Source organism: Aquarana catesbeiana, linkage group LG01 (assembly GCF_042186555.1).
Source record: "Aquarana catesbeiana isolate 2022-GZ linkage group LG01, ASM4218655v1, whole genome shotgun sequence".
In the NCBI taxonomy this organism is placed as follows: Eukaryota; Metazoa; Chordata; class Amphibia; order Anura; family Ranidae; genus Aquarana; species Aquarana catesbeiana.
Window position 1 is genome coordinate 352436283 of NC_133324.1, and position 27031 is coordinate 352463313.

Genomic DNA, 27031 nt, shown 5'->3' on the forward strand with positions numbered 1-27031 from the left:
GTCAGTTTTTCAGGCAGACCTGATTGGAGACTCCATTCACTCTTATGAAGCGGTGGATGTCAGCGGTGACATGTCCGCTGATACCCGCCGCTATCCGATCCAATCCTGTTCGTAAGATCCAGACAAATAGAGACCCTATTTTCCATCCATCTGGCGGATCAGATGGGATGGGATGAAAACGGACAGGCAGTCCGTTTTCATCTGATCTCCCCATAGAGGGGCTCTGACAGGTCCTTCTCTGCACAGTGAGTGGAGACGGACCTGTCATCCGCCTGCTCCGCGGGGATCAGTGGATCGACCCCCTGCTGAGCAAAACCAGGCGGACTACCCGTGTGAAAGGACCCCATGGCCTCATACACACTGGATGTTTTTTCTGCTGCTCTTAGGGGTGTCTGCCATTTTTTCTGCCTCTAAACGCCCCTGCATGTTAGCCAATGTGTTCATGTACACATACAGTATCTCACAAAAGTGAGTACACCCTTCACATTTTTGTAAATATTTTATTATATCTTTTCATGTGACAACACTGAAGAAATGACACTTTGCTACAATGTAAAGCAGTGAGTGTACAGCTTGTATAACAGTGTAAATTTGCTGCCCCCTCAAAATAACTCAAAACACAGCCATTAATGTTTAAACTGCTGGCAACAAAAGTGAGTACACCCCGAAGTGAAAATTTCAAAATTGGGCCCAATAAGCCATTTTCCCTCCCTGGTGTCATGTGACTCATTAGTGTCACAAGGTCTCAGATGTGAATGGGGAGCAGGTGTGTTAATTTTGGTGTTATCACTCTCACTCTCTCATACTGGTCACTGGAAGTTCAACATGGCACCTCATGGCAAAGAACTCTCTGAGGATCTGAAAAAAAAAAGAATTGTTGCTCTACATAAAGATGGCCTAGGCCAGTGATGGCGAACCTTGGCACCCCAGATGTTTTAGAACTACATTTCCCATGATGCGCAAGTACACTGCAGAGTGCATGAGCATCATGGGAAATGTAGTTCCAAAACATCTGGGGTGCCAAGGTTCGCCATCACTGGCCTAGGCTATAAGAAGATTGTCAAGACTACGAAACTGAGCTGCAGCATGGTGGCCAAGACCATACAGTGGTTTAACAGGACAGGTTCCACTCAGAACAGGCCTCGCCATGGTTGACCAATGAAGCTGAGTGCACGTGCTGAGCGTCATATCCAGAGATTGTCTTTGGGAAATAGACCTATAGAGTACTGCCAGCATTGCTGCAGATGTTGAAGGGTCAGTCTGTCAGTGCTCAGACCATACTCCGCACACTGCATCAAATTGGTCTACATGGCTGTCGTCCCAGAAGGAAGCCTTTTCTAAAGCTGATGCACAAGAAAGCCCACAAACAGTTTGCTGAAGACAAGCAGACTAAGAACATGGATTACTGGAACCATGTCCTGTGGTCTGATGAGACCAAGATAAGTAAAAATGTCAAATTGGGCCCAAAGTGTCATTATTTTGTGTGGCCACTATTGAATTCCAGCACTGCCTTAAACCTCTTGGGCATGGACCCTTCAACCTCTGCAGCAATGCTGGCAGTACTCATAGGTCTATTTCCCAAAGACAATCTCTGGATATGACGCTCAGCACTTGCACTCAACTTCTTTGGTCAACCATGGCGAGGCCTGTTCTGAGTGGAACCTGCCCTGTTAAACCGCTGTATGGTCTTGGCCACCGTGCTGCAGCTCAGTTTCAGGGTCTTGGCAATCTTCTTATAGCCTAGGCCAGTGATGGCGAACCTTGGCACCCCAGATGTTTTGGAACTACATTTCCCATGATGCTCATGCACTCTGCAGTGTACTGGAGCATCATGGGAAATGTAGTTCTAAAACATCTGGGGTGCCAAGGTTCACCATCACTGGCCTAGGCCATCTTTATGTAGAGCAACAATTCTTTTTTTTTTTCAGATCCTCAGAGAGTTCTTTGCCATGAGGTGTCATGTTGAACTTCCAGTTACCAGTATGAGAGAGTGAGAGCGATAACACCAAATTTAACACATCTGCTCCCCATTCACATCGGAGACCTTGTAACACTAACGAGTCACATGACACCAGGGAGGAAAATGGCTAATTGGGCCCAATTTTGAAATTTTCACTTTGGGGTGTACTCACTTTCGTTGCCAGCGGTTTAGACATTAATGACTGTGTGTTGAGTTATTTTGAGAGGACAGCAAATTTACACTGTTATACAAGCTGTACACTCACATTGTAGCAAAGTGTTATTTCTTCAGTGTTGTCACATGAAAAGATAGAAGAAAATATTTACAAACATGTGAGGGGTGTACTCACTTTTGTGAGATACTGTATGTGTACATGAACACATTGGCTAACGTGTTTAAAGGCAGAGGAAAAAAAAAACCCTACTGACAGCGAGTCCAGGAGCAGCTGTGTTTTGCTTAAGTATCTAAACGCATCTAAACGAGCAGCTTTCTATGGGGGGCACTCGCTGAAGAGGAGGAGCCAGAAGCCCCAAGAAGAGGAGGTTCGGGATGTTCTGTGCAATAGAGAGCTGCGCTCATGCAAATCTTTGGATCGGGTCGGGTTTCAGGTAAGAAAAAGGGGGGTCTGGGGGAGCTGCAGCACAGAAGGTTTTTCCTTGAGGCTTGAGGCTTTACAACCACTTTAAGAGTGTCCCCCACCCCTTTCCAGTAAAGATGCAACTTGGGACAATGCCACAGTGAGTGAATCAGGTCTTGCATCTATTAAATAGGTGGTTTGCCTGAGTTCCCATTTTGTAAAGCCTAAGTGAAGTGTAGTGGATTCTTAGTAAGATATAGAATTCAGTTTCTGAAATACAATAACAGAACTTGTTACAACAGCTTGAAAGACCTTTGTCCCATTGGTTTCCCTATAGGAGGCTTGTATCCTTTTTCCATTGCACCGTTACTTTCATGGGGTGGTCTTTAAAGGGGTTGCAAAGCTTTTTTTCCCTTCAAAGTACCAAACAGGTTTTTACTTACCAACTCTGTGCAATGGAATTGTACAGATCGGCCTCGAACCTCCTCTTCTTGGGTCCCCTGCCGGTGCTCCTGGCCCTTCCCTCCTGCGAGTGCCCCTATAGAAATCCGCTTTCTATGGGGGCACTCGTGCAGGCTCACTCCCGAGCCTCACTGTCTGTGACTATCGCCACAGACAGCTGGACTCAGCTTTCCCCCCACTCCATGACTGACTTTGATTGACAGCAGCAGGAGACAATTGCTCCCACTGCCTCAGCAAAGCCTGTGAGAGCAGGAAGTGAAGGGTGGGAAGAGCTGCAGATGTGCACAGCACTGGATCGAATGAGGACTCAGGTAAGTAAAAGGGGGTGGTGAGGGGGGATGCTAACGGCTAAACATTTTTTACCTTAAAGTGATACTAAAGGATCGTTTTTTTTTTTTAAATAACAAACATGTCATACTTACCTCCACTATGCAGCTCGTTTTGCACATAGTGGCCCCGAACATCCATTTCTGGGGTCCCTCAGCAGCTCTTGCGGCTCCTCCCCGCATTAGATAACCCTCTTGGAGAAGCGCTCCCCCGAAGGGGTTACCTTGCTGGCGTGCTCCCGAGTCCAGCATTCGGCATCCATAGAGGCCGAATGCAGGACTCTGCCCCCGGGGCCAGCGTCTTAGGATTTGATTGACAGCAGCGGGAGCCAATGGCTGCGCTGCTATCAATCTATCCAATCAAGAGCCGGGAATCCGTGGAGAGAGGGAAATTCGGGGCTCAGGTAAGTAAAACGGGGGGGCTGGGGGGGCCGGTGACTGCAAGGTGTTTTTTCACCTTAATGCATAGGATGCATTAAGGTGAATAAACACGAGCCTTTACAACCCCTTTAATGCAAGCTAAAAAATATTTAGGATTTAGAACCACATTAAGAAATTCAGTCCATAACATAGCAAAGCATTTCGATATGAAGCCTTTAGAGATCTCAGTTGATTGTATTAAGTTAAAACCACTTCTCGCCCAAGGTACGTAATATGACGTCCTGGACTTTGAGTGGGGATATCTGCATGATGCCTGCAGCTACAGGCATCATCCAGATATCATCTTTTTCGGCTGGCGATTCCCTACACCCTAAGAACAATCATAGCGGCAGTTCAGCCGCTTTATCATTCTTACAGGAGTCCCCTCCCGCTGCCCTCCGGTGCTTCTATTGGCTTGCCCGTGCGATTGGCGAGCCCGAGAGGGAATCCACTGGCGTCGGAAGTTGAGCATAGAGATTTCCAAGGGACAGATGGTCCCCAGCGATCTCTATGACCTTCGGAGGCCCGAGTGCAACGTTATGATGTCACATCCAACCCAGCGGAAGTAAACATTGCCAGGGAAAGACCAGGATTGTTTATTTCATCTTTTGATCTCGGTCTTTCCTGCCTGGAGGAGAGATGTGGGGTCCTATAGACCCCACATCTCTCCATAAAGAGGACCTGTCACTCGCTATTCCTATTACAAGGTATGTTTACATTCCTTGTAATAGGAATAAAAGTGATCAAAAACATTTTTTTTAAAGGGTAATTGTAAAAATAAAAAAATTCAAATAAAAGAAAATAAAAAAAAATTCAAGTGCCCCCGTCCCCATGTGCCCACGCACAGAAGCAAACCCATATGTACATTGCGCCCGTATATGTAAACAGCATTAAAACCACACATGTGAGGTATCATGGCGAACGTTAGAGCGGGAGTAACAATTCTAGCCCAAGACCTCCTCTGTAACCCTGAACTCGTAACCTGTAAATAAATGTGAAAGCGTCGCCTATGGAGATTTTTAAGTTCCGAGGTTTGGCGCCATTCCACGAGTGTGCGCAGTTTTAAAGTGTGACATGTTAGGTATCTATTTACTTGGCGTAACATCATCTTTCACATTAAACAAAATAATTGGGAAAACTTTACTGTTTTTTTTTAATTCATTAAAAAATTCATTAAAAACACATTTGAAAAATCGCTGCGCAAATACCGTGTAGCATAAAAATTTGCAACGGCCGCCATTTTATTCCCTAGAGTCTCTGCTAAAAAAAACATATGGGAGACACAGAGGTCTCAGGAGACAGCGGGACCATTCAGAAAGTGCAGTGGAACTCACACATGCGCAGTAGGAAACTCGGCTGTGAAGCAGCAAGGCTTCACTTCCTGTTTGCCTTAGTGAAGATGGAGGTATTCTGTCGAGAAGTGCCCCCCCATCGAATAGTGCCCACGCATGTGCAGGATGAAGCCGCCGATCAGCTGGAGTGACGTGACCAGGGCGCAAGCGCACATCGTAGGAGGCATCTCTCGATGGGAGATACCATTTCACAGACACAATTGAAACCTATATAAGCAGCAGGGGGAGACCGTAGTTCTCACATTGTGCCTCACTGTTGCGGGGCGGCTTTACTGTGTGCTGATGGTCCGGTTTTGTTTGTGTTGCAGGGCAGGTTTGCTGTGTTGAACGGCCGGTTTTGCCTGTGTGAAAGGGCGGATTACAACACAGAGAAAACCAGCTCTTCAACACAGCCACTAGCAGCAGCAGCAGCAATGCACAATCTGAGAACTACGGTCTCCCCGCTGTTTGTATAGGTTTAAATTGTGCCTGTGAAATGGTATCTCCCATCGAGAGATACCTTCTACGATGTGTGCATGCGCCCTGGTTACGTCAGCCCAGCTGATCGGCAAATCAGCTGTTGTGCTGTTCCGTATGGCGCATGCGCAGTACATACCAGGCACTATTCAATGGGGGGCACTTCTCGACAGAACACCGGCGCCTGCACCTGGAGCCGATGGACGGATCGACTTGGGGTGCCGACATCGTGGGCTCCCTGGACAGGTAAGTGCCCTTATATTAAAAGTCAGCAGCTACAGTATTTGTAGCTGCTGACTTAAATTTTTTTTTTTTTCCCGAGGCTGGAACTCCGCTTTAAACAGGACAGATAGAGAAGGTAAATCTACCTAATGGTGGCACAGATCTCAATAAAAGCCTAGGTGTTCTAATCCATCTACACTCTGACCAAACAAAATAAGTTTGCTTTTTGTTATTCTTAAAAGTGTTTTTAATGCAACTTTTTTTTAATAAATAACAAACATATTATACTTACCTGTTCTGTGCAGTAGTTTTGCACAGAGCAAACCCCAATCCTCCTCTTCTCGGGTCCCCCCGCCGGCACTCTGAGTCCTTCCCACTTGCCAAGTGCCCCCATAGCAAGCTTGCTATGGGGGCACTCATGCGTGCTCACTCCTGAGTTGGCTCTCTGTGTCCAAAAGATACAGGTAATGAGGCTCACCTCCACCCGCCACTTCCTCCTCACTGGCTGTGATTGGCAGCAAATCGCAAAGCATGCATGCAGGTAAAAAAACATCAGATTTTAGAGTCACTTTAAAGCTTAGTACACACAGGTCGAATGCAAAGGTGTCATCGGCTGGTTCAATAAAAACTGTCCCACATTCGGCCCATGTCTATTGCAGGGGCTTCTGTCGGACCTGCATGCTGGAAATCCAGCAGCCGACTGGCTCCCAAGCAGCATTCTCAGCCAATGGCTGAGGGTGCTGATCAGAGCGTTCTGGCGGGGGGTGAAAAAACATCTGATTATGTGTACTGGGCTTTAGTCATCGTGTAGGGGCAATTGCTGTCTCTTCCTGGTTCTTGCCCAGCCCATGCACAATGGGGGTAACTTGCCCCAATCACTGTGGGATGTTTAATGTGACAAAAAGGCAAAAGCTCCAGCTGTTAGAGCCCTTGCACACTGGGGCGGGGGGCGGCGTCGGCGGTAAAACGCCGCTATTATTAGCGGCGTTTTACCGTCGGTATGCGGCCGCTAGCGGGGCGGTTTTGCCCCCCGCTAGCGGCCGAGAAAGGGTTAAATACCACCGCAAAGCGCCTCTGCAGAGGCGCATTGCCGGCGGTATAGCCGTGCCATACCATTGATTTCAATGGGCAGGAGCGGTAAAGGAGCGGTATACACACCGCTCCTTCACCGCTCCGAAGATGCTGCTGGCAGGACTTTTTTTACCGTCCTGCCAGCGCATCGCTCCAGTGTGCAAGCCCTCGGGGCTTGCACACTGGGATGACAGCAGCGGCACTTTCGGGGCGGTTTGCAGGCGCTATTATTAGCGCAATAGCGCCTGCAAACCGCCCCAGTGTGCAAGGGCTCTAAAAATAGAGATTTGTAATAATAAATATATATATATATATATATATATATATATATATATATATATATATATATATATAATATATATATATATATATATATATATCCAATTGTGGTACAGGAGGGGTTGAAGTAGTAATTACGGTATCTATAAAGGAGGAAGAACAGTAAAGGTCTGCTTTAAGGCTGGGTTCACACTATTGCAAATTGGAAGTGGGAAACCCACACACTACAGGTTTTTTTACCTTCATGCAAACAATGCATGAAGGTAAAAAAAACATCAGCTTTTAGAACCACTTTAAAGCTTAGTACACACAGGTCAAATGCAAAGGTGTCATCGGCATTTTAAAACTTGCTTCTGCAGAGTGGTGGGAAAATATATACATTCATGTGAAAAAGTAAGTACATCACATTGAAATTGTTGAATTTTGTACCATATTTGAACAGGCAAACATTCAGTCTCCATTCCAACTTTGACTACTGGTAAAGGTAATTTACTAGAGCAAGTGACATCTATGCTGTATTTACTTTATTATAATCTAAGTGAGTGAAAATACAAATTTGTCATGTGGAATAAGAACATGTACCACCTTTTCAAATCCATGAAATTAAAATCAGGTGTTCCAGATTAGGTGCCAACGATTGGAACCTTTTTTAGGCCCCTTTGACATGTAGCAGATTCCATTCCGATCAGCAAGGGATCAGCTCACAGGTCCCCTGCTGTTCGGAGCAGAGCAAGCAGATAACACATCTGTGTCCGACCTGCTCTATGGGTGGCCGGAACTTAACGGACTCCACTGTCGGGTAATACCCGACTACCCGCCAATCCGCCTAAACGGTAAAGGACAGAGCCCCCTGTAAACGGACTCAAGTCTGTAGGGATGTCCTATAGACACATGTCCATAGGGATGCCTGGACCATCCAATCAGGTCCAGTGAATTCACCTTAAGTAATGAGAAATTCCCTCCAATGGGGTCGCTGACAAAGACAAAGCAGTTTTTATAGTGTGAGGAAGGGTTGGAACCACTGATGGCACAAGTAAGAAAAAGGGCATGAAATAAGAAAAAAAATTGTTACTGACAAGTGAAAAGAAATGTAAGCTTTCAAGGTACAAGCCATTGTCAATGACATGGGGGTAGATTTACTAAATCTTGAGAACTCAGAATCTGGTGCAGCTGTGCATGGTAGCCAATCAGCTTCTAACTTCAGCTTGTTCAATTCTGGTGGTAGGGGACTCAATTCTTAGAAGGACAGAGAGGCCAATCTGTAACAAAGACCTGAAGTGCCGAACTGTATGTTGTCTACCGAGCGCTTGGGGTTCGGCACATCACGGATCTTGTGGACAGATTACTGGGGGGGTTGGCACCAATGACAAAGTCAGAGACAGATGGAGTGTCCTAAAGAACAATTTTAGGGACTTGGGAGCTAAATTGAGGAAAAGGACCTCCAAGGTATTATTCTCAGGAATACTACCGATACATCGAGCACACCAGAAAGGCAGAGGGAGATTAGTGAAGTAAACAAGTGGCTGAAGAGCTGGTGTAGTAAGGAGGGGTTTGGGTTCCTGGAGGACTGGGCCGACTTCTCAGTCAATAACCAGTACTATAAAAGGGATAGACTGCACCTAAATGAGGAGGGTGCAGATCAGCTGGAAATGAAGATGGCCAAAAAGTTAGAGGGGTTTTAAACTAGGCGACGGGGGGGGGGGAGTCCAGAGGTAGATATAGTCAGCGCAGAACATATTCCAGAGGGTAGTATTGGGGGCATTAGTGATAGATTGACTAAAGCACAAAAACCCAAGGTAAGTATAGTAGCAAGTCCTAGTTGCAATCTCGGAACACCCAAAAAGGGGATAACATGCGACCGGTCTAAACTACGTGGCATGTTCACCAATGCCAGGAGCCTGCCGGACAAGATGGGTGAACTAGAGATTCTGTTGTACGAGGAGGATTTGGATTTTGTGGGAATTTCAGAGATCTGGTTCAACAGCTCTCATGTTTGGCTGGCAACCATTCAAGGTTATACCCTTTAACGCAAGGATAGAGAGGGTAAAAAAGGGGAACTGGTATGCCTATATATCAAGAATAATGTACAAGTGAATGTGAGAGATAACATCACTAAGGGAGATAGGGAGGAGGTGGAATCCTTATGGGTAGCGCTCCAAAGGGATGAAGCCATGGGGAAAATAATACTGGGAGTATACTATAGGCCCCCTAACCTGGGGGAGGAAGGGGAGAAAGATCTCCTATCACAAATTGGATTAGAAGCAAGGATGGGAAGTGTTATCATAATGGGGGATTTTAATTATCCAGACATAGACTGGGTGGAGGGAACCACGCATTCATCTAAGGCTCGCCAGTTCCTAAATGTCTTGCAGGACAATTTTATGGGTCAGATGTAGACGCACCAACTAGACATAAAGCGTTACTGGATCTACTGATTACCAACAATACAGACCTGATCACGGATGTGGATATACGGGGCAATTTAGGTAACAGCAATCACAGGTCAATTGGCTTCAGTATAAATCACACAAATAGGAAACATAAGGGGAATACAAAGACACTGAATTTCAAAAGAGCCAACTTCCCTAAACTACGAACCTTGCTAGAAGGCATAAATTGGGATAAAATCTTAGGAACAAAGAACGCGGAGGAGAGATGGGTTTGCTTTAAGAGCATATTAAATAAGGGCATTAGCCAATGGTAATAAATTTAAAAGAGCGAACAAAAGTCCTGGATGGCTTAACTCCAATGTAAAAATGCATACAAACGCAAAGGAGAAGGCCTTCACAAAATACAAGGTTGAGGGATCATCCTCAGCTTTCAGACTTTATAAAGAATGCAACAAGAAATGTAAGGGTGCAATAAGGACGGCTAAGATGGAACATGAAAGACACATAGCGGAGGAGAGCGAAAAAAATTCCAAATAAATTATTTAAGTATGTAAATAGTAAAAAAGGGAGGACTGACCATATTGGCCCCATAAAGAATGAGGAAGGACATCTGGTTACAAAGGATGGGTAGATGGCGAAGGTATTGAATTTATTCTTCTCCTCAGTCTTCACGAGGGAATCGGGGGGCTTCAGTAACCAAAACTGCAGTGTTGATCCTCATGACACATCACAGGAAGCACCTCCATGGTTAACAGAGGACAGAATTAAAATTAGACTTGAAAAACTTAACATTAATAAATCACCGGGACCAGATGGCTTGCACCCGAGAGTACATAGAGAACTCAGTCAAGTAATTGCCAGACCATTGTTCCTAATTTTTACTGACAGTCTACTGACTGGAATGGTACCAGCTGATTGGAGAAAAGCCAATGTAGCACCAATATTTAAAAAGGGCCCACAATACATCCCTGGGAATTACAGACCAGTTAGCCTAACATCAATAGTATGTAAACTCTTGGAGGGGATGATAAGGGACTATATACAAGATTTTAGTAATAAGAACAGTATCATTAGCAGTAATCAGCATGGATTCATGAAGAATCGTTCTTGCCAAACCAATCTATTAACCTTCTATGAGGAGGTGAGTTGCCATCTAGATAAAGGAAGGCCCGTAGACGTGGTGTGTCTGGATTTTGCAAAAGCATTTGACACAGTTCCCCATAAACGTTTACTGTACACATTAAGGTCCGTTGGCATGGACCATAGGGTGAGTACATGGATTGAAAACTGGCTTCAAGGGCAAGTACAGAGGATGGTGATAAATGGGGAGTACTCGGAATGGTCAGGGGTGGGTAGTGGGGTCCCCCAGGGTTCTGTGCTGGGACCAATCCTGTTTAATATGTTCATAAACAACCTGGAGGATGGGATAAACAGTTCAATCTCTGTATTTGCAGACGATACTAAGCTAAGCATGGCAATAACTTCTCCGCAGGATGTGGAAACCTTGCAAAAAGATCTGAACAAATTAATGGGGTGGGCAGCTACATGGCAAATGAGGTTCAATGTAGAAAAATGTAAAATAATGCACATAGGCTCAGCAATTGCATGCAATGCCAAGCTGCTGCTAACAAAGCAAACAGAATGTTGGCATGCATTAAAAAGGGATCAACTCCAGAGATAAAACGATAATTCTCCCACTCTACAAGACTCTGGTCCGGCTCCACCTGGAGTATGCTGTCCAGTTCTGGGCACCAGTCCTCAGGAAGCATGTACTGGAAATGGAGCGAGTACAAAGAAGGGCAACAAAGTTAATAATGGGTCTGGAGGATATTAGTTATGAGGAAAGTTTGCGTGCACTGAACTTATTCTCTCTGGAGAAGAGAGGCTTGAGAGGGGATATGATTTCAATTTACAAATACCGTACTGGTGACCCCACAATAAGGATACAACTTTTTCGCGGAAGGGAGTTTAACAAGACTCGTGGCCACTCATTAAAATTAGAAGAAAAGAAGTTTAACCTTAAACTACGTAGAGGGTTCTTTATTGTAAGAGCGGCAAGGATGTGGAATTCCCTTCCACAGGCGGTGGTCTCAGCGGGGAGCATCGATAGTTTCAAGAAACTATTAGATAAGCACCTGAACGACCACAACATAAAGGGATATACAAGATAATACTGACATATAATCACACACATAGGTTGGACTTGATGGACTTGTGTCTTTTTTAGACCTCACCTACTATGTAAAACTAAAGTCCATCATTTGCAAAAAAATTATGGTGCATTAAAAATTTTTTTGCAAAGGAGCATGGAAATCATTTCAACCGCAATCTGTGGATCACCGGTTCAATGCTCTGGCCCCTGCAGACTCTTTGCACAGCCAGACCTTAGGTTTGGACCTTCGCTCTAAGGGCAGGAGGAACTATCAATAGACAAAAAGTGCAACATCACTACACTTGTGCTGCACTGAGAACTACAAGTTCCTCTGCTGCGGTGGCAGATGGCACTTGTTTTTTCTATTCACAGATTTCTGTGAATGAACTATGTGACTGTTCAGGCAGAGTCACTCGCAGCCACATCAATTTTACATTGGACAGGAGCCAGCAGCGAGAAGAACCCCCGACTTCTGTAAGTGGGGTTTGCTTCTTGAGGGTGGGGGCTGCAGACTCTGACTATGCTCCATGTTACCCCCCCAAATATGGGTGTAACATGAATCATGCTTAGTTAAGTGGAGTTTGCCATTAAACATGCAGAGGAAAAACGTTTGTACATTTTGTTATATTTGCATTACCTGCTAATACTACTATGATAAAAAAAACATGCCAAGCTATGGTTCTTAAGCTATTAACAGTTTGTTTTATTTTATAGGTACAAGGATTCCAGAATCAGTTTTGTAAGGAGGTGAGAAAATGTATTAAATGTAATTAAAAAAAAATAGTGAATTTTATTATGGTTGCAGAAAACCCAAATGCAGCTCTTAGTGCTGTCTTTGCTATTTATAGAGTAGATGAGCTGGTATGCACCCCAAAGAATGTGTAATTATTCTGTAGAAATATTGAAGCTATTATTGCTGACCTAAAGAATCACTTTCCAGGTTGGCCATACTCATCCCGGCTTCACTTCTTAACTAAGCCAATGACAGAACAATAGGCGTGGTGTGTTGATGTTTTTTTGTGCTAGGGCATCCCCCAATGCATGAATTTATATCTGTGCTTTGTGATGCACTTTAGTGCAGGCGTGTGGTTTGTTGTTGTATAAGTGAGTTTGAGTTCCTTTTAGAATACAGCATGTGCATTTAAAACAGTCTTAGCAAGTGTTACTGCATAGATGTGAATCCAGCCTAAATCTGGAGCAGAGGATGTAGGATAAAAGCAGGGGGTCCTAACTGATATCTGCCATCCGGTTCCAGAAGTGCCAAGTTACAGGACCAGTTCTTCACTAACTTTTTTTTTTGTGCAAAGAAATGGCAATTTATATGCATTTCCAAGATTTAGTCCCAGACCAGCTTTTATTTGCTGGTGCAAAATATGCTAAAATGAAAAAGGAGAACTAAGCTGGCCATACACCATCCACACAAATGAGGAAGTTAGAGGAATCCCCAGGCGGGGACATTGTATTTTGTATCTGGCCACTGTCAGAATATACTGATCAGTGGCTGCAAATGGAAAATTTTCCATTCTTGCTGGACCAGCTGAATTGTTTTCAGTGTATGGCGAGGTGTAATTATGGATGCACAATATTCAGTTGAACCCTCTTAGTCCCTTTATAGTTGATGCACATATGCTCAGCACAGAATCATGCTTATTATCCTATTGTCTAAGGACCAGTGTCAACAGGCTTTAGGCTAGGTTCACATTGATGCGGTTCTGTGAGCCACATTTCACGCGAGCATGGCTGCCCATTCATTTGAATGGGATGCCGCGCCTCCTGAAATGTAGAGAAAAGGTCCCTGCACCATTTCTGTAATCGTAGCCCACATGGGAACTGCAAGTGTGGTTCCCAGTGTGGGAGCAATTTCCAGTGTGTGCAGGGTGCCATTAGCATTAACGGCACCTGCGCTCATCTACTGCGTTTTTCTGTGCGGCTGCGGGAACAGGTGTGGACCCACAGCTGGGAATAAACTCACACAGGTGTGAGCCTAGCCTAAATGAGTAATGCAGCGGGATTTTAACATCAGTTTGAGAAGCTTCTGAGATGGCCCACGTTCACACTGGGGGCCGGTTTGAAATCCTGCGAGTTCAGCTGAACTCACACAATTTCAAACTGGCATTTCAGTCCAACTTTGGGGGTGATGTGACAGACATTTGTGCGGGTTCATGCACAGATATCTATTAAAATTGCCCCCCGAAGTCGCCAAAAGTAGTGCAGAAAATACTCTTGGGAATTAGTGCGGCGCTACAAAGTCGGCGTTGCACTGATTCGGACGGTGCCAGTGCCGACAATGGGATCCTATTTGGCATGCGATTTGACATGTCAAATCACATGCCAAATCGGCCCAATGTGAACGTGGGCAAATTGCTGGTGCATTTAATCTGTGTCAGCTGATTTTTTATTTCACAAGACTTGATAGTAGGGCTCAGTGACACAGCAGTACAATCGTAGAATCAATTATGTACCCAAGCCCTCATTTTTTTCTTTCCGGTTATTAATAACTTTTTCAATTCCCCTATACAATTGTTTTTTATGTTGCTATTGCCAGGCGAATGAGCTGATCTCAGTAGGAATTCCACAGAAGATTGCTGACCTGGACAAGTTTCTCAGTGTAAGTTGGCTGCACCCAATACTTGTATCATTTAACCACTTGACCTCCGGAAGATTTACCCCCTTCATGACCAGGCCATTTTTTTTGCGATACAGCACTGCGTTACTTTAACTGACATTTGAGCAGTGGTGTGATGCTGCACCCAAATAAAATTTATGTCCTTTTTTTCCCACAAATAGAGCTTTCTTTTGGTGGTATTTGATCACCTCTTCGGTTTTTATTTTTTTCGCTATAAACAAAAAAAGACAGATAATTTAGAAAAAAAACAATTTTTTACTTTCTGCTATAAAACATATCCAATAAAAAATATTCTTGGTAAAAAAAAATCCCAATAGGCGCATATTGATTGGTTTGCGCAAACGTTACAGCGTCTACAAACTATGGGATATATTTATGGAAGTTTTATTTATTTTTTACTAGTAATGACGACTTATAGTGGGACTGCGATATTGCGGCAGACAAACTGGACAATAACTGACACTTTTGACACTTTTTTTGGGGACCAGTGACAATAATACAGTGATCAGTGCTAAAAATATGCACGGTCACTGTACTAATGACACTGGCTGGGAAGAGGTTAACATCAGGGGCGATTAAGGGTTAACTGTGTGCCTAACAACGTGTTTTCTCACTGTATGGGAAGGTGCTTTTAGAAATAGGAGGGCGTTGATCCATGTTCCTCCTTTACAGGAACACAGGATCAATGCCTTACCTACTGACATAACGGAAATCTGCCTTGTTTACATAGGCAGATCAGCTCCCACTGTATCTAATTACAGTGGAAGCAGGTCATCGGTGGCGCGCATGTGCACCCCAGACCCGGAAGTGCAGGATCCTGCGCAGGACAGCCGCCTTGCCGCCGTATATATACAGTATATGGTCAGCAAGCGGTTAAAGGATAATTTTACTTTTGGAACATGTTACAGTTTCACTTATTTTTAGGTTGGAACATGTAACATGTTAATGCATCTGCACCCTGTACGGGAGTCTGCAGAAGCCTAATATTGCACCCACGATCTGCTAATTGCGGGTGCAATGCTGTTCAGGCTCCTTAAAAAAAAAATAAATGCACATTTTTTTACCTACAAAAGGTGAAACTATCCTTTAAGCAAAGATGAAAGATTGGATGTCATCCTAGAAGCACATTCTAAAGCACTTGTACCCTTGGATGACCAAAGCTGGTTTATACCATACTGTATAACATCTCTTTACTGTTCATTAGGACTGTGTACAAGGGAGGCTTGGTCTAATACTCCTGGATGCAAAGAAGCACAATTTTAGTTATTGAACTATGTCAACCACTCAGCACTGTTGCTTTATTTTTAAAAAAATGGTTGCTAGATATTAGCAACAATTCCAATATTAGCTCATTTTTAATTTCCACTATTAATTCTTCATCCACAAAGTATAGCTTTTCCACTATTTAGTGTCACTCCAACATTGCGCAGCATGTATGCTGCAGTCCTCAGTCATTTCTACAATTGCTCCAGAAAGCTCATCACCCAGAGGAGCTGTACCTTCTGACCTAAAATTTTACTAAACCCAGAACCCTGAATTCACTATATCTGGTCTCCCACAGTACACTGAATATGGAAATGCATTTTAGTAAATATAAACTGCTAAATACCTTTTCTCTTTAGCAATATACTGTATAGAAGTCTTGTGACTTCTATCAGTGTCCGTCCGAGCACTAGTTAAAGCTTGTAGGAAGAGTTTTCATTCTCCTCTGACTGTCCTATGAGGTTGCAGGACCCTGGCCCTCCATCTGGACAGTGCTGATTGGCCCTGTGCTGATCACATGCACCCTTCCAAGAAAAGGAAAAAACTCTCTAGCCGTGCACACCACACTGAGCATGTGCACAGTGACTCCAAAGGCTCTTTTCTATCAGGAGATGGATTGGAGACTGTGGAAGAAGGGGAGGATCAGAGAAGACAGGATCAAACAACCCCTTTAGGTTCCACAGTGAGTATAACAAGCATGCTTTACTGCATATATAGACTGATTTTACTGTTGTGGGTTTAGTAACTCTTTTAAGCTGCTTCAGGATAGATGTTCATAACTTATTTATGACAGATGACATGACTGTTTAATCTCTTTAGTCTCCGGAGCTGAATGTTTCTGATTTGACAACACTGCGAGCCGAGCTTGATATACCAATACCAGACCCCGAAAAAGAGAAAGAAAAAGAAAAACAGGTAAGGTCGTTAACTATAACTCTTCTCTGCTGGCGTACTATTTCTACCATCTCTTTATAACCAAATATTAACACAATACATCCTGTTATATCATAGGATTATGGTTTCTTATGTTTAAACAACCAGATGTTATTAGCAAGAATTGTAACCACTATGTTAAGCCCTGTTCCATCCAAATCAAAGTGTCAGTGTTCAGGAGGGATAGAACATCTATCAATTTTTTTTTTTTTTTTTTATGTTCTCCAATGGGGCGATTCGGTTTCATTTCCACCATCACAGACGTGAGCTCTCAGATTCTGAGCTCAGAGCTACTTCATTAGGACGAGAAAGTGCATGTGAGAGGGGTTTAAATCAGAGAAGGCACTCACTCCTTTGATGGTGGACATGAACACTAAGAGCTAGGAACTTTAAACAGGAGAGGGATTAGGGCATGGGATACTTCAAAAAAGGTTAGCAACAGCAATGAAAGGACAATCTTCTCCCTAGTGTTTCTCTGGAGGTAATTGAGGACAACGAACAGTCTAAGGCATCACAGCTGTAAGACAATTTGTTTGGCATCTGTTTCCCTTGCACCACTGCAGAACTATTGGTACACAATGTAAATTTGAGGACACTGCACAGTAAAAAGGACACTTTCCTCTAGACTCACACTCCAGGATTCTGCTGAGGACATGGAAATGGCCAGTACTCTGAGGCCCTATAAGAGCTCCCTCAGTTCAAGATACCTCTGGCACTTATATCCCCAAAGCACACAGACACCAGGAATCAATTCAGAGTCTTTACTCACATGTCCCCAGGACAGCTGCCTCCTTCCAGCTTCCTCTGGACATGGTCCAGTGAGGGAGTCAATCCTTCTCCAGACCAGGTCCCTTTTTTGGTGAAGTCCTACAGCCAGCTTCTCAGAAGATCCACTCAACTCTGACACCACACCAGTTCATTGGCTGCCTGAGGGCAGCAGCCACTCAGGCTTTGGAACCCTCCTAGGGAGAACAATTTCTCCAGTGCCTCGGGTTATTTATCACCCTTCCAACCACCTTCTGGACACTGCTCTCCAGGGATTGGTGAGGCCATGATAAATATTGAGGATGGTCATTTGAATCTCTCACCCTATGATTGAAAAGGTTCTTCCAGATGCAGGGAGATACAATCAAACACCCAGCCTGGAAACCCTGAACAGACCAGAACAAACAATCACTGCTCCTTTGACTGCAGAAGGAGCCAAAAACTACAGTTGCCCCTAGAATTAAATTTGAACATCTGCAGCGCCCTAAGGATGAGGGGGTCTATCCTTGCCAAACCCCTGGCTGTACTATCTAGCCGCACAGTTGCAGCACCTGATAGGTGTGATGTGTTGGGGTACGAAGCGGAGGGGCGCCAAAGGCAGCTCCTCTGAGACCATGATGCTGCATACAGTAAAAGGAGAGTCTGTTCCAGTGGCCCTGGAAGCTCTGGCCTTCGTAAACAACATAAAATATACCCGACTTATAACCTTATTCAAAAAGTATGGAATAAAACCAGATATCTACAGGGAGTGACTGGATACACGGAATTTAGCACGATCTGGTCTAATGGAACCTACCTTGAAATTAAGGATGAGCTTCGGCGTGTTCGCACAGGCCACGTGCAGAGCCCGCCAGGAAGTCGGCACTGAGCTGCAGTTATATAGGGGATGCACCCAAAAGTTTGAAAAACTCTGGGGCCCATGGCTTGATGTACCTGGGCTCGTCCCGGTGGATCTGGTTATGGGTAGGTTACTAGGTCTGAATGCCGGTTGAAACTGATCTCAACAACATTAGAATGGGAAACATGGGTTATGATGAATAATAGGGCTCCAGGAGGGAAAGATTCAGATGAGAGGGGTAGCCTTTTATTGCACCTTTCTAGAGATCCGGTTATGTTCAATACGCAGTGTGATTATGTTTACTATGCTCTGTAATTGACTACTTGTGAAGCCTCGGTCTGTATGTAAATGTTTACTTTAATAAAAATTTTCTTTGGATAAAAAAACAAAAAAAACTACATTTGCCTAGCATCCTACGCTAAGAGGGCGCTACATGCATTAGATTGTTTAGTTAATTTTAGAGAGGCAGACAAAGCACTATTGTACTTTATTCATTAACTGCTATTATTTTTTATTTAGAAGAAAGAAAAAGACGAGAAAGAAAAAGACGAGAAAAAGAAAGATGATGAAGAGGACAAAGGTGATGAATATAAACCTTTTGTTAATGTCTCACATATCATACCTGTAAATGTCCTCCCTTTACTGCAAAATGTGTCAAATAACTTCAATGTAGCAAAAGCAATGTGTACATTAACCCATAGCAGCAGTCAGTCTTTAACTGCAACATGCTGAAATTTGTTTGCTAGGAGTTACTGCACTTTGTACCTCATCCTTGCCTTTATCACTGCATTACTAAATAAATATCAGTATAGGGAACAACTAAACTTAGTGAGTGATGGAAGAAATAGCTTGCGTGTTGCATAACAGCAGCCGATCAAATTCTCCCTGTCATTTTTATAAAATGTACCGCTAAGTTTGTATATAACCAGGTACAGTAAATAGTAAGCCAACAAGTAGTAATACTAAAAACAAAACTAAACTATCCTCTTTACAAACCCACAAGGCACAGTTCAGCCATTGGGTTAGTTATTATTTCTAATCAAAAATAATAAAGAAACGCATTATAAGAAAGGTTACACTTTGAGACATATAAACATGTATACATTCCATTAATGTGTGATCACACCTCTCTCTTCAGGCCCTCCATGTGGCCCCGTTGCATGCAATGAGAAGATTACAAGTCTACAAAAAACTATCAAACAGGAAATACAAGCGCTGAAAGAAAATCTGAATATGGTGAGATGAATGGCATACAGTACTAGAAGTACTGCGCAAGGGAAATGTGAAATGATGGCTGGGAGCTGGGTTTGGTAATCGGGAGAATGTGATGGCTAAAAATGCAAAAGGGAAAAGCACTGAGATCAGCAATTCTATACTCTGTATTTCTTGTCCTTCTCAGGTTACCCTTTGGCTGCAACTTCAGATTCCTCAGATTGAGGACGGGAATAACTTTGGAGTTGCTGTTCAGGTGAGCCATGTGACACTGCTGATGGATGGTGTCTGCACTTTATTTTGATTTAAACTATGCTAGCCTTTTTATTTTCCTAGGAAAAAGTGTTTGAACTGATGACAAGTCTTAGGACCAAGTTAGATGCATCCCTAACCCAGATATCCAAGTGAGTGTTGTATCCATGCAGCAATGACTGCTGTTCTGCATCATCCAGATATTTCCAGGCTGCTCTTATAAGATTTTTTAATGTTCTCACTCAGGTATCTCTCTGATCGAGGTGATGCAGTGGCCAAAGCAGCAAAAAGTCCCCATGTGGTAAGTCTCCTTGCGTGCCTCCTAAAATCTGAAGCCTGTGTCTACTCTGGACTAGCGCAGACTTTTTTTTTTTTGAAGATTTGAGTTTAGCTATTGTTTGAGATCCTGAGGCAAATGGCACTGCATGAAGAAAAGCTAAATCAAGGTTTTGATACATGTTAAGACTGTGCTACCTGACAAAACTGTGATATGGCCATATCAGGATGTTTGAGTTCTAAATTGCATATAGACACTTTTTGTCCACTCTGGCAGGTATTAGGCACCTTAACACTCATACATAGAGGTTTTGGCTGTGGAAGTGCATACAGCACCTGTGAGTGCAGTTAAATGTGACAAAAAGCCAATGTTTTGCTGACTTCCCATGTGTGCTGACCATAACTAAAAAAAAGAAGCCACTGTCTGAGCTCCTGCAGTAAAGGGTGGGACCTAGCTGTCAAAATGACAACTGGATCTCAAGAACCAGGCCAGCATCCAATGTATTTAGATTTTTTTTTTTTTATGGTATACCTTGCATGCCCACAGTTCCTAACTCATTAAAGGTAATCTTCTGACAATGATGGTTTCCTGGTTGTCATGTTGATTTAGTGACTTCAGTTCTTTTCTAATCACTGGCAAGTTCTAACTTCACTTCAACTTCACTTTGAATCATGGCAATGTATGCTCATTCTGGGTCAAAAGAAGTACAGGTTTCCTTAAAAACTGAACCATAAGTAGATATGAAAAAATAAAAATTACGTCCACCATTCATCAATATTTCGGGAACTCTGTTGGCGAGATTTATATATCTGAGTTCTTGGGTCTGCACTCCTGCTGTGGCCATGTTCCTGCTAAATGTATTTTTATCTTTAAAGTGGATGTAAACCTGAAAATGTTTTTTTTTTTTTTTTAATGTCATAATGTAGCGTATAAGATTTCCTATCATTTGAGCCCAGTCTTGCCACAAAGAGTTAATCCAGCTCTGAGCAATCCTCTTTTATTGTTCAGTGAGATAAATCTTGACAAAATGAGAAAAACTTTGTCAAATCCTCCCCCTTGCTGTGAGTGACAGGTGATTTACATCTCGTGCACTAGCCTAAGACATGCATTATTTTTTAATTCCCTCCCCCACTCCTTTCTTCAGCAGCTCTGCAAGGATTGGCTGTTCCACACTTCAGCGTGATTTGGCATGCTGAAGTCATGTGGTTACTTTCCTGTCTTTTCACTGGATGTTAGAGATCATAGCTGAAGTTCAGTGTAAGAAATACACAGGAGAAAATAAATATTGTCAAGGGGCGTTTAGAGGTGGGCGGGGAGTCTACTGACATCACGACTCCACCCACCGAGCTCCAGACAACAGACCCACCCACAGAATATGCAGTTTTTCGGGGCTCATAACAGACAGAGGGGAGGCATTTGATGGATAAAGATACATGCAGGAGGCATGTATATCCTTATAGATAACCCCTATGGCAGTAGTTTAGAAAGGATAACATTGGGTTTACATCCACTTTAATGAAGTATTTTTTTTCCCACAAATAGAGCTTTCTTTTGGTGGTATTTGATCGCCTCTGGTTTTTATTTTTTGAGCTATAAACAAAAAAAGAGCGACAATTTTGAAAAAAAAAACAATATTTTTTACTTTTTGCTATAATAAATATCCCCAATTAAAAAAAAAAAACACATTTCTTCATCAGTTTAGGCCAATATATATTCTACTACATAATTTTGGTTGAAAAAAATCACAATAAGCTTATATTGATTGGTTTGCGCAAAAGTTATAGCGTCTACAAACTATGGGAAAGATTTATGGCATTTTTATTTTTATTTTTTGCTAGTAATGGCGGTGATCTGTGACTTTTAGTGGTACTGCGACATTGGGATGGACTGATCGGACACTTTTGACATATTTTTGGGACCAGTGACATTTATACAGCGATCAGTGCTATAAATATGCACTGATTACTGTGTAAATGTCACTGGTATGGAAGGGGTTAACACTAGGGGGCGATCAAGGGGTTAAATGTGTGTTCTCTAAATGTGTTCTAACTGTATGGGGATAGGACTGATGGGGGAGGAGACATATCGCTGTTCTCTCCCCTGACAGAAAAGGGATTTGTGTGTTTACACACACAAATCCCCGCGCCGGCTCTCGTGCACGTCTGGCGGCTCTTAAAGGGAAACCCATACGGGGTTTCACGCAGTGGTGCCATTGTGCCACAGTAAAAGTAGGTGAGCCCGTCGGGAACCGGTTAAAGGTTCATTTCCCACATTTGTGGCTTTTTAAATCGAAATTAGTGTCTGTGTATAAATAGTCAATGAGTTTGTTAGGTCTCACATGGATGCACTAAGCAGGCTAGATACTAAGCCATGGGGAGCAGAAAAGAACAGTCAAAAGACCTGCGTAACAAGGTAATGAAACTTTACAAAGATGGAAAAGGATATAAAAAGATATCCAAAGCCTTGAATATGCCGGTCAGTACTGTTCAATCATTTAATAAGTCAAAAATTTGGGGATCTCTTGATGGTCAGGTAGATCAAGCAAGATTTCAGCCACAACTGCCACAGGAATTGTTCGGGATACAAAGAAAAACCCACAGGTAACCTCTGGAGAAATACACGCTGCTCTGGAAAAAGATGGTGTGGTTGTTTTAAGGAGCACAATACAATGTTACTTGAACAAAAAAGAGCTGCATGGTCAAGTTGCCTGAAAGAAGCCTTTACTGCACAAGTTCCACAAAAAAGCCTGGTTACAATATGCCCAACAACACCTTGACATGCCTCATTGTCTTTTTTGTGGCATTGGGGCAGTAAAGGCTTTCTTCTGGCAACTCAACAATGCAGCTCTTTTTTGTTCAAGTATCTTTAAGTTGTGCTCCTTTAAAAACAACCACACCGTCTTTTGGAGAGCAGCCTGTATTTCTCCTGCGGTTACCTGTGGGTTTTTCTTTGTATCCTGGGCAATCATTCCGCCAGTTGTGGCTGCAATCTTTCTTGGTCTACCTGACCTTGGCTTGGTATCAAAAGAGCCCCGAATTTTTCACTTCTTAATAAGGGATTAAACAGTACTACTGGCATATTCAAGGCTTTGGGTATCTTTTTATATCTATTTCCATCTTTATAAAGTTCCATTACTTTGTTATGCACGTCTGTTGAGTTTTGACTGTTTTTTCTACCTCCTCATGGCTCAGTGTCTAGCCTGCTTAGGGCGTCCAAGTGAGAGCTAACAAACTCATTGACTATTTATACACAGAGACTAATTGTGATTTAAAAAGCCACAAATGTGAGAAATTAACCTTTAATTGCCATTTAAACCTGTGTGTGCCACCTTCTGTGTCTGTACCAAGGCAAAACATTCCAGGGTATGTAAACTTTTTATCAGGGCCATTTGGGTGATTTCTGTTATCATTATGATTTAAAAAGGATCCAAAAAACTATGTGATAACAAATGGCTTCATGTGATCACTATCCTTAAATAAAAGACAGTTTTTTGGCATGATCAGTCATGTTTTCCATATAAAATAATTTAAAAAAGACGGTGCAGTGCAATAAGATAAAGTCCATACACTTTACAATGAAAGATGTAATGCAGCAACTGATACTCTGTATTCAAAGTGACAAATCCTCCACCTTCAAAAGTATACACTCTTACCAGATCTGGTGGACCACTGAATGAACAGATGGTCAAACACGCTTCTTACCACATTTAGGGTAGAAACGATCACTCGATCCAGCAGGGTAGTGAACAGGATATATTCAAATTTATGGAAGGTATATGCAAAAATAAAAGGATGGACACGATCTAAGTGCACACTTGTAAGATTGGACAAAGACTGGGATGCCATTAAAGTTCATGTGCGTGTAAAGGCAGGCATCCCAATACTTGGTAATAAAGTATATATATATATATATATATATATATACACATACACCTGTCAGTCATAGCTTTTAGACCACTGACCGGTTAAGTGAATAACATTGATTATCTCATTACAATGTCATCTGAAAGTCGGTGATCAGCAGGTTATTCTCGAAGCATGTTATTCCTGAAGTTGATGTGTTGAAAGCAGAAAAATAGGCATCGCATTTTGTTGTGTATGGGGCTGTGTAGCCACAGACCAGTCAGGGTGGCCATGTTGATCTATGTTCACAACCAAAGGCGCCTACAAGGGGCACGTGAGCATCAAAACTGGACCATGGAGCAATGGAAGAAGGCAGTCTGGTTTGATGAATCACATTTTCTTTTATATCATGCAGATGGCTGGGTTTGTGTATGTCACTTACCCGGGGCAGAGATTGCATCAGGTTGCAGTATGGGAAGAAAGCAAGCCGCTGGAGGCAGTGTGATGCTTTGGGCAACTTTCTGCTGGGAAACCATGTGTCTTGCCATTCATATGGATGTTACCACCTACCTAAACATTGTTGCTGACCAAGTACATCCACACTATACTGTATATATACAGTGTATATACAGTATATATATATATATATATATATATATAATTTGTCTGCAATTCAGTTTTAACTGTTTTTCACATTCGAGTCACTAGTAGGCTGATAACACAACTTTAATTCAGGAATCTTTTTGAAGCATGAAGGATGCAACTGAAACTTTATAAAGTTGACTTTAAACAAGAACAGTCTTCACTCATCTAAATTGTTCCCTAGTAAAATATCGCTTTTATAACCCCCGAGGTTTACCCTTTGTCCTATTCTCTTTGTAATACTTGTTCTCACTTTTCCTTTCAGGGCGATTACCGTGCTCTAGTTCAGCAGCTTGATGAATCGCAGTACTCTGAGCTCCGGATCACATCTCTGGAAATAAGGAACTCCTATGTGAGTAGAGAAGGGGTGGGGATTTCATCTGTCAATGAGAGGCTACATGTCTATCTGATACATAGCTGCTTGCTCTTTTAGGACATAGAAGTGACAGCTGCTAAAAACCAGCTAGTGTCCTAATCTGTACTTATTATCCCAATGATATAATAGTAGATTGGATTTCAAAGGGGTGACCTAGCTGACCACACTGACACCATGGAAAAGACATTCGGGAGTTAAGGAAAAAATGCACGGTGGTTTCCAGCTAAGGTTTTACATAGATGGTAGAACATTTGTAACATGCCTTTTATGTGAACATCATTTATTGCTGCTGTTTTTATTTGTGTTGTGAACACTCTAGCAAGATATGGCCTGTTTGGAGCCAAGTCCATACTGTTTAACTAAAACATTGAATAAACGTTTGGATTTTGCTCCTTTACAGTGCCATCCAGCAGTTAAAGTGGAGCTTCAGCCAAATCTTGTGTTCTAGTTGTGGCTATCTTTACTCTTTCTGCCTTGAACACCATCATCATCAGAGTAGACAGTAAAGGGAAGTCTAAACTTTTACCAGGACAGGGGTAGGGAAGTAAAGCTGGGTATACACGGATACATGGACAGTTTTTTCCTTCAACCAGACATGCATATATCAAAATTTGTCCAATGCCTGCTGAACCAGCCCTTATTTGGAGGTGATTCGCCTTCATTTTTTCTTGCCTCTGAGACAGGAAGTGATGAGAAATCTCCCCATTGAGGATATGGAGAGCAATAACAATCTAACAGATGTTCTAATTCTTCCCCGCTCTATCTAGACAAAAATGTGGGCTAGAGGTCCATTTTAGGTTTTAGGTTATTCCATGACAAAGAATCCTTGTGACAGGGGCACCCTAAAATAAGAATATAACTACTTATAAAGTGCATGCAATCACTCCTTGGTGCCTGTACTATATACTTTCTATCAATTTTTTTTTTTTTTTTTTTTAGTGAAACCATGTCCTCCCAGTCAGTCTGGTAATTCAACACTGTGCACACTGCTTCCTTTGTACTCTGTGTCCTGTGACTTTCCTGTGTTAGAGATAAATTATGAGCAAATAGTGTAGCAACTGAATTTCTCAGTTGTGATTAAAAGAACAGGATTCAAGTTGGAGACTGAAAAGTGGGTTTACGGCAGTTTATGAACATTAAACTTTCATCAAATATTAGCTTACTTTTCATTAGCGTTATTATACTAAGTTGCTAAAATCTGATTGCATATACTGAAGTAAAGGCCCAAGTTCCCAAATTGTGGTTGCCTTCAATTGGCATTAGCCGAGAAGAAGACAATACATCAGTGTTCATATAACAATCAGTTTTGATTTAGGTCTGGTTCACATCTATGCATGTTTTAGTGCGTTTTCAGTTTTGCAGAAACATACTACAGTCCATTTAACATGGTTTCCCATGGGTCACGTTCACATCTGTGCATTTTATGGAAAGGGCCAGGGATCAGCAGGTTGTGTTTTTGGTTCCATAGACTTCAATGGATCAAAAAAACGTGTATTGAAAAACGCAAAATGCACCTGGAATATGCAAACTGCAAACCTGCATAGGTGTGAATCAGGCCTTAAGTTATGTTTGTGCACCCTGGTCTACAGTCCATAGATGGAACTGTTCAAACCCTAGCACTTCCTTCACAAATGTCTGCTGCTTTTCTAATGGAAATCTATTCTAAAGTCTCCCATTTCATACACATGCAGGAAATGAGTATAGGAAAACCTGGAGAAATCGCTTGGTATGGGACATTATGATAGCCGGAACAGCAGTACAGAGGACTGATATACAGGTTGAACTGGATGCAGGTCCAGTCCTTCATTTAATCCAGAAATTAGAATAGGTGCAGAGTTACTGGAAAACCAATCCCCTACCTTTAGGGGCTTAGTTGCTTTTTTAAAAACTGCACTCCATGCAAAAATAGAATACACAATTCAAATAAATATATGTGAGCTGTCCTAACTACCAAGCTTAGCCAGTATTGTGTGATCTAAGCACCCCTGCCAGACAGCATAGTCAGGCCCTTGACCTTCTGTGTAGTTAATCACCTCATCTTCATCAAGAATTTCTCCAGCCTGTTGAATTGGTAAGGAAGAAGCAGCACATTAAAGACTGGTCTGATAAAGTCCTAATTGGCCCACAATGCCAGCCCTCCTGTTAGCAGTATGGGCACTGAATCCAGGCAAATAAAAGAAGCCTAAAATAAAGGGAAAATTCAGGTACTTATACAAGCTAATATATTGAGCCTGAGTTCACACTGAAGGCGGGTTTGAAATCATGTTTAATCGCAAGATTTCAAACCAGCATTTCAGTCCGACTTCGGGAGCGATTTCAGAGACATCTGTGCGGGTTC

The 27031-nt window shown here is 42.7% G+C and overlaps 1 protein-coding gene across 1 annotated transcript in view; it reads left to right on the top strand.

Annotated features, from left to right (window-relative positions):
• PSME1 (proteasome activator subunit 1) overlaps positions 1-27031 on the top strand; it is a 29465-nt gene that overhangs the window by 1360 nt on the left and 1074 nt on the right. Inside the window, exons 2-10 of the mRNA XM_073632743.1 lie at positions 12382-12414; positions 14213-14275; positions 16376-16471; positions 18612-18672; positions 19231-19328; positions 19492-19560; positions 19641-19708; positions 19803-19857; positions 24583-24669. Coding sequence (XP_073488844.1) covers positions 12382-12414; positions 14213-14275; positions 16376-16471; positions 18612-18672; positions 19231-19328; positions 19492-19560; positions 19641-19708; positions 19803-19857; positions 24583-24669 — 630 coding nt within the window. The remainder of the gene's footprint in view (positions 1-12381; positions 12415-14212; positions 14276-16375; positions 16472-18611; positions 18673-19230; positions 19329-19491; positions 19561-19640; positions 19709-19802; positions 19858-24582; positions 24670-27031) is intronic.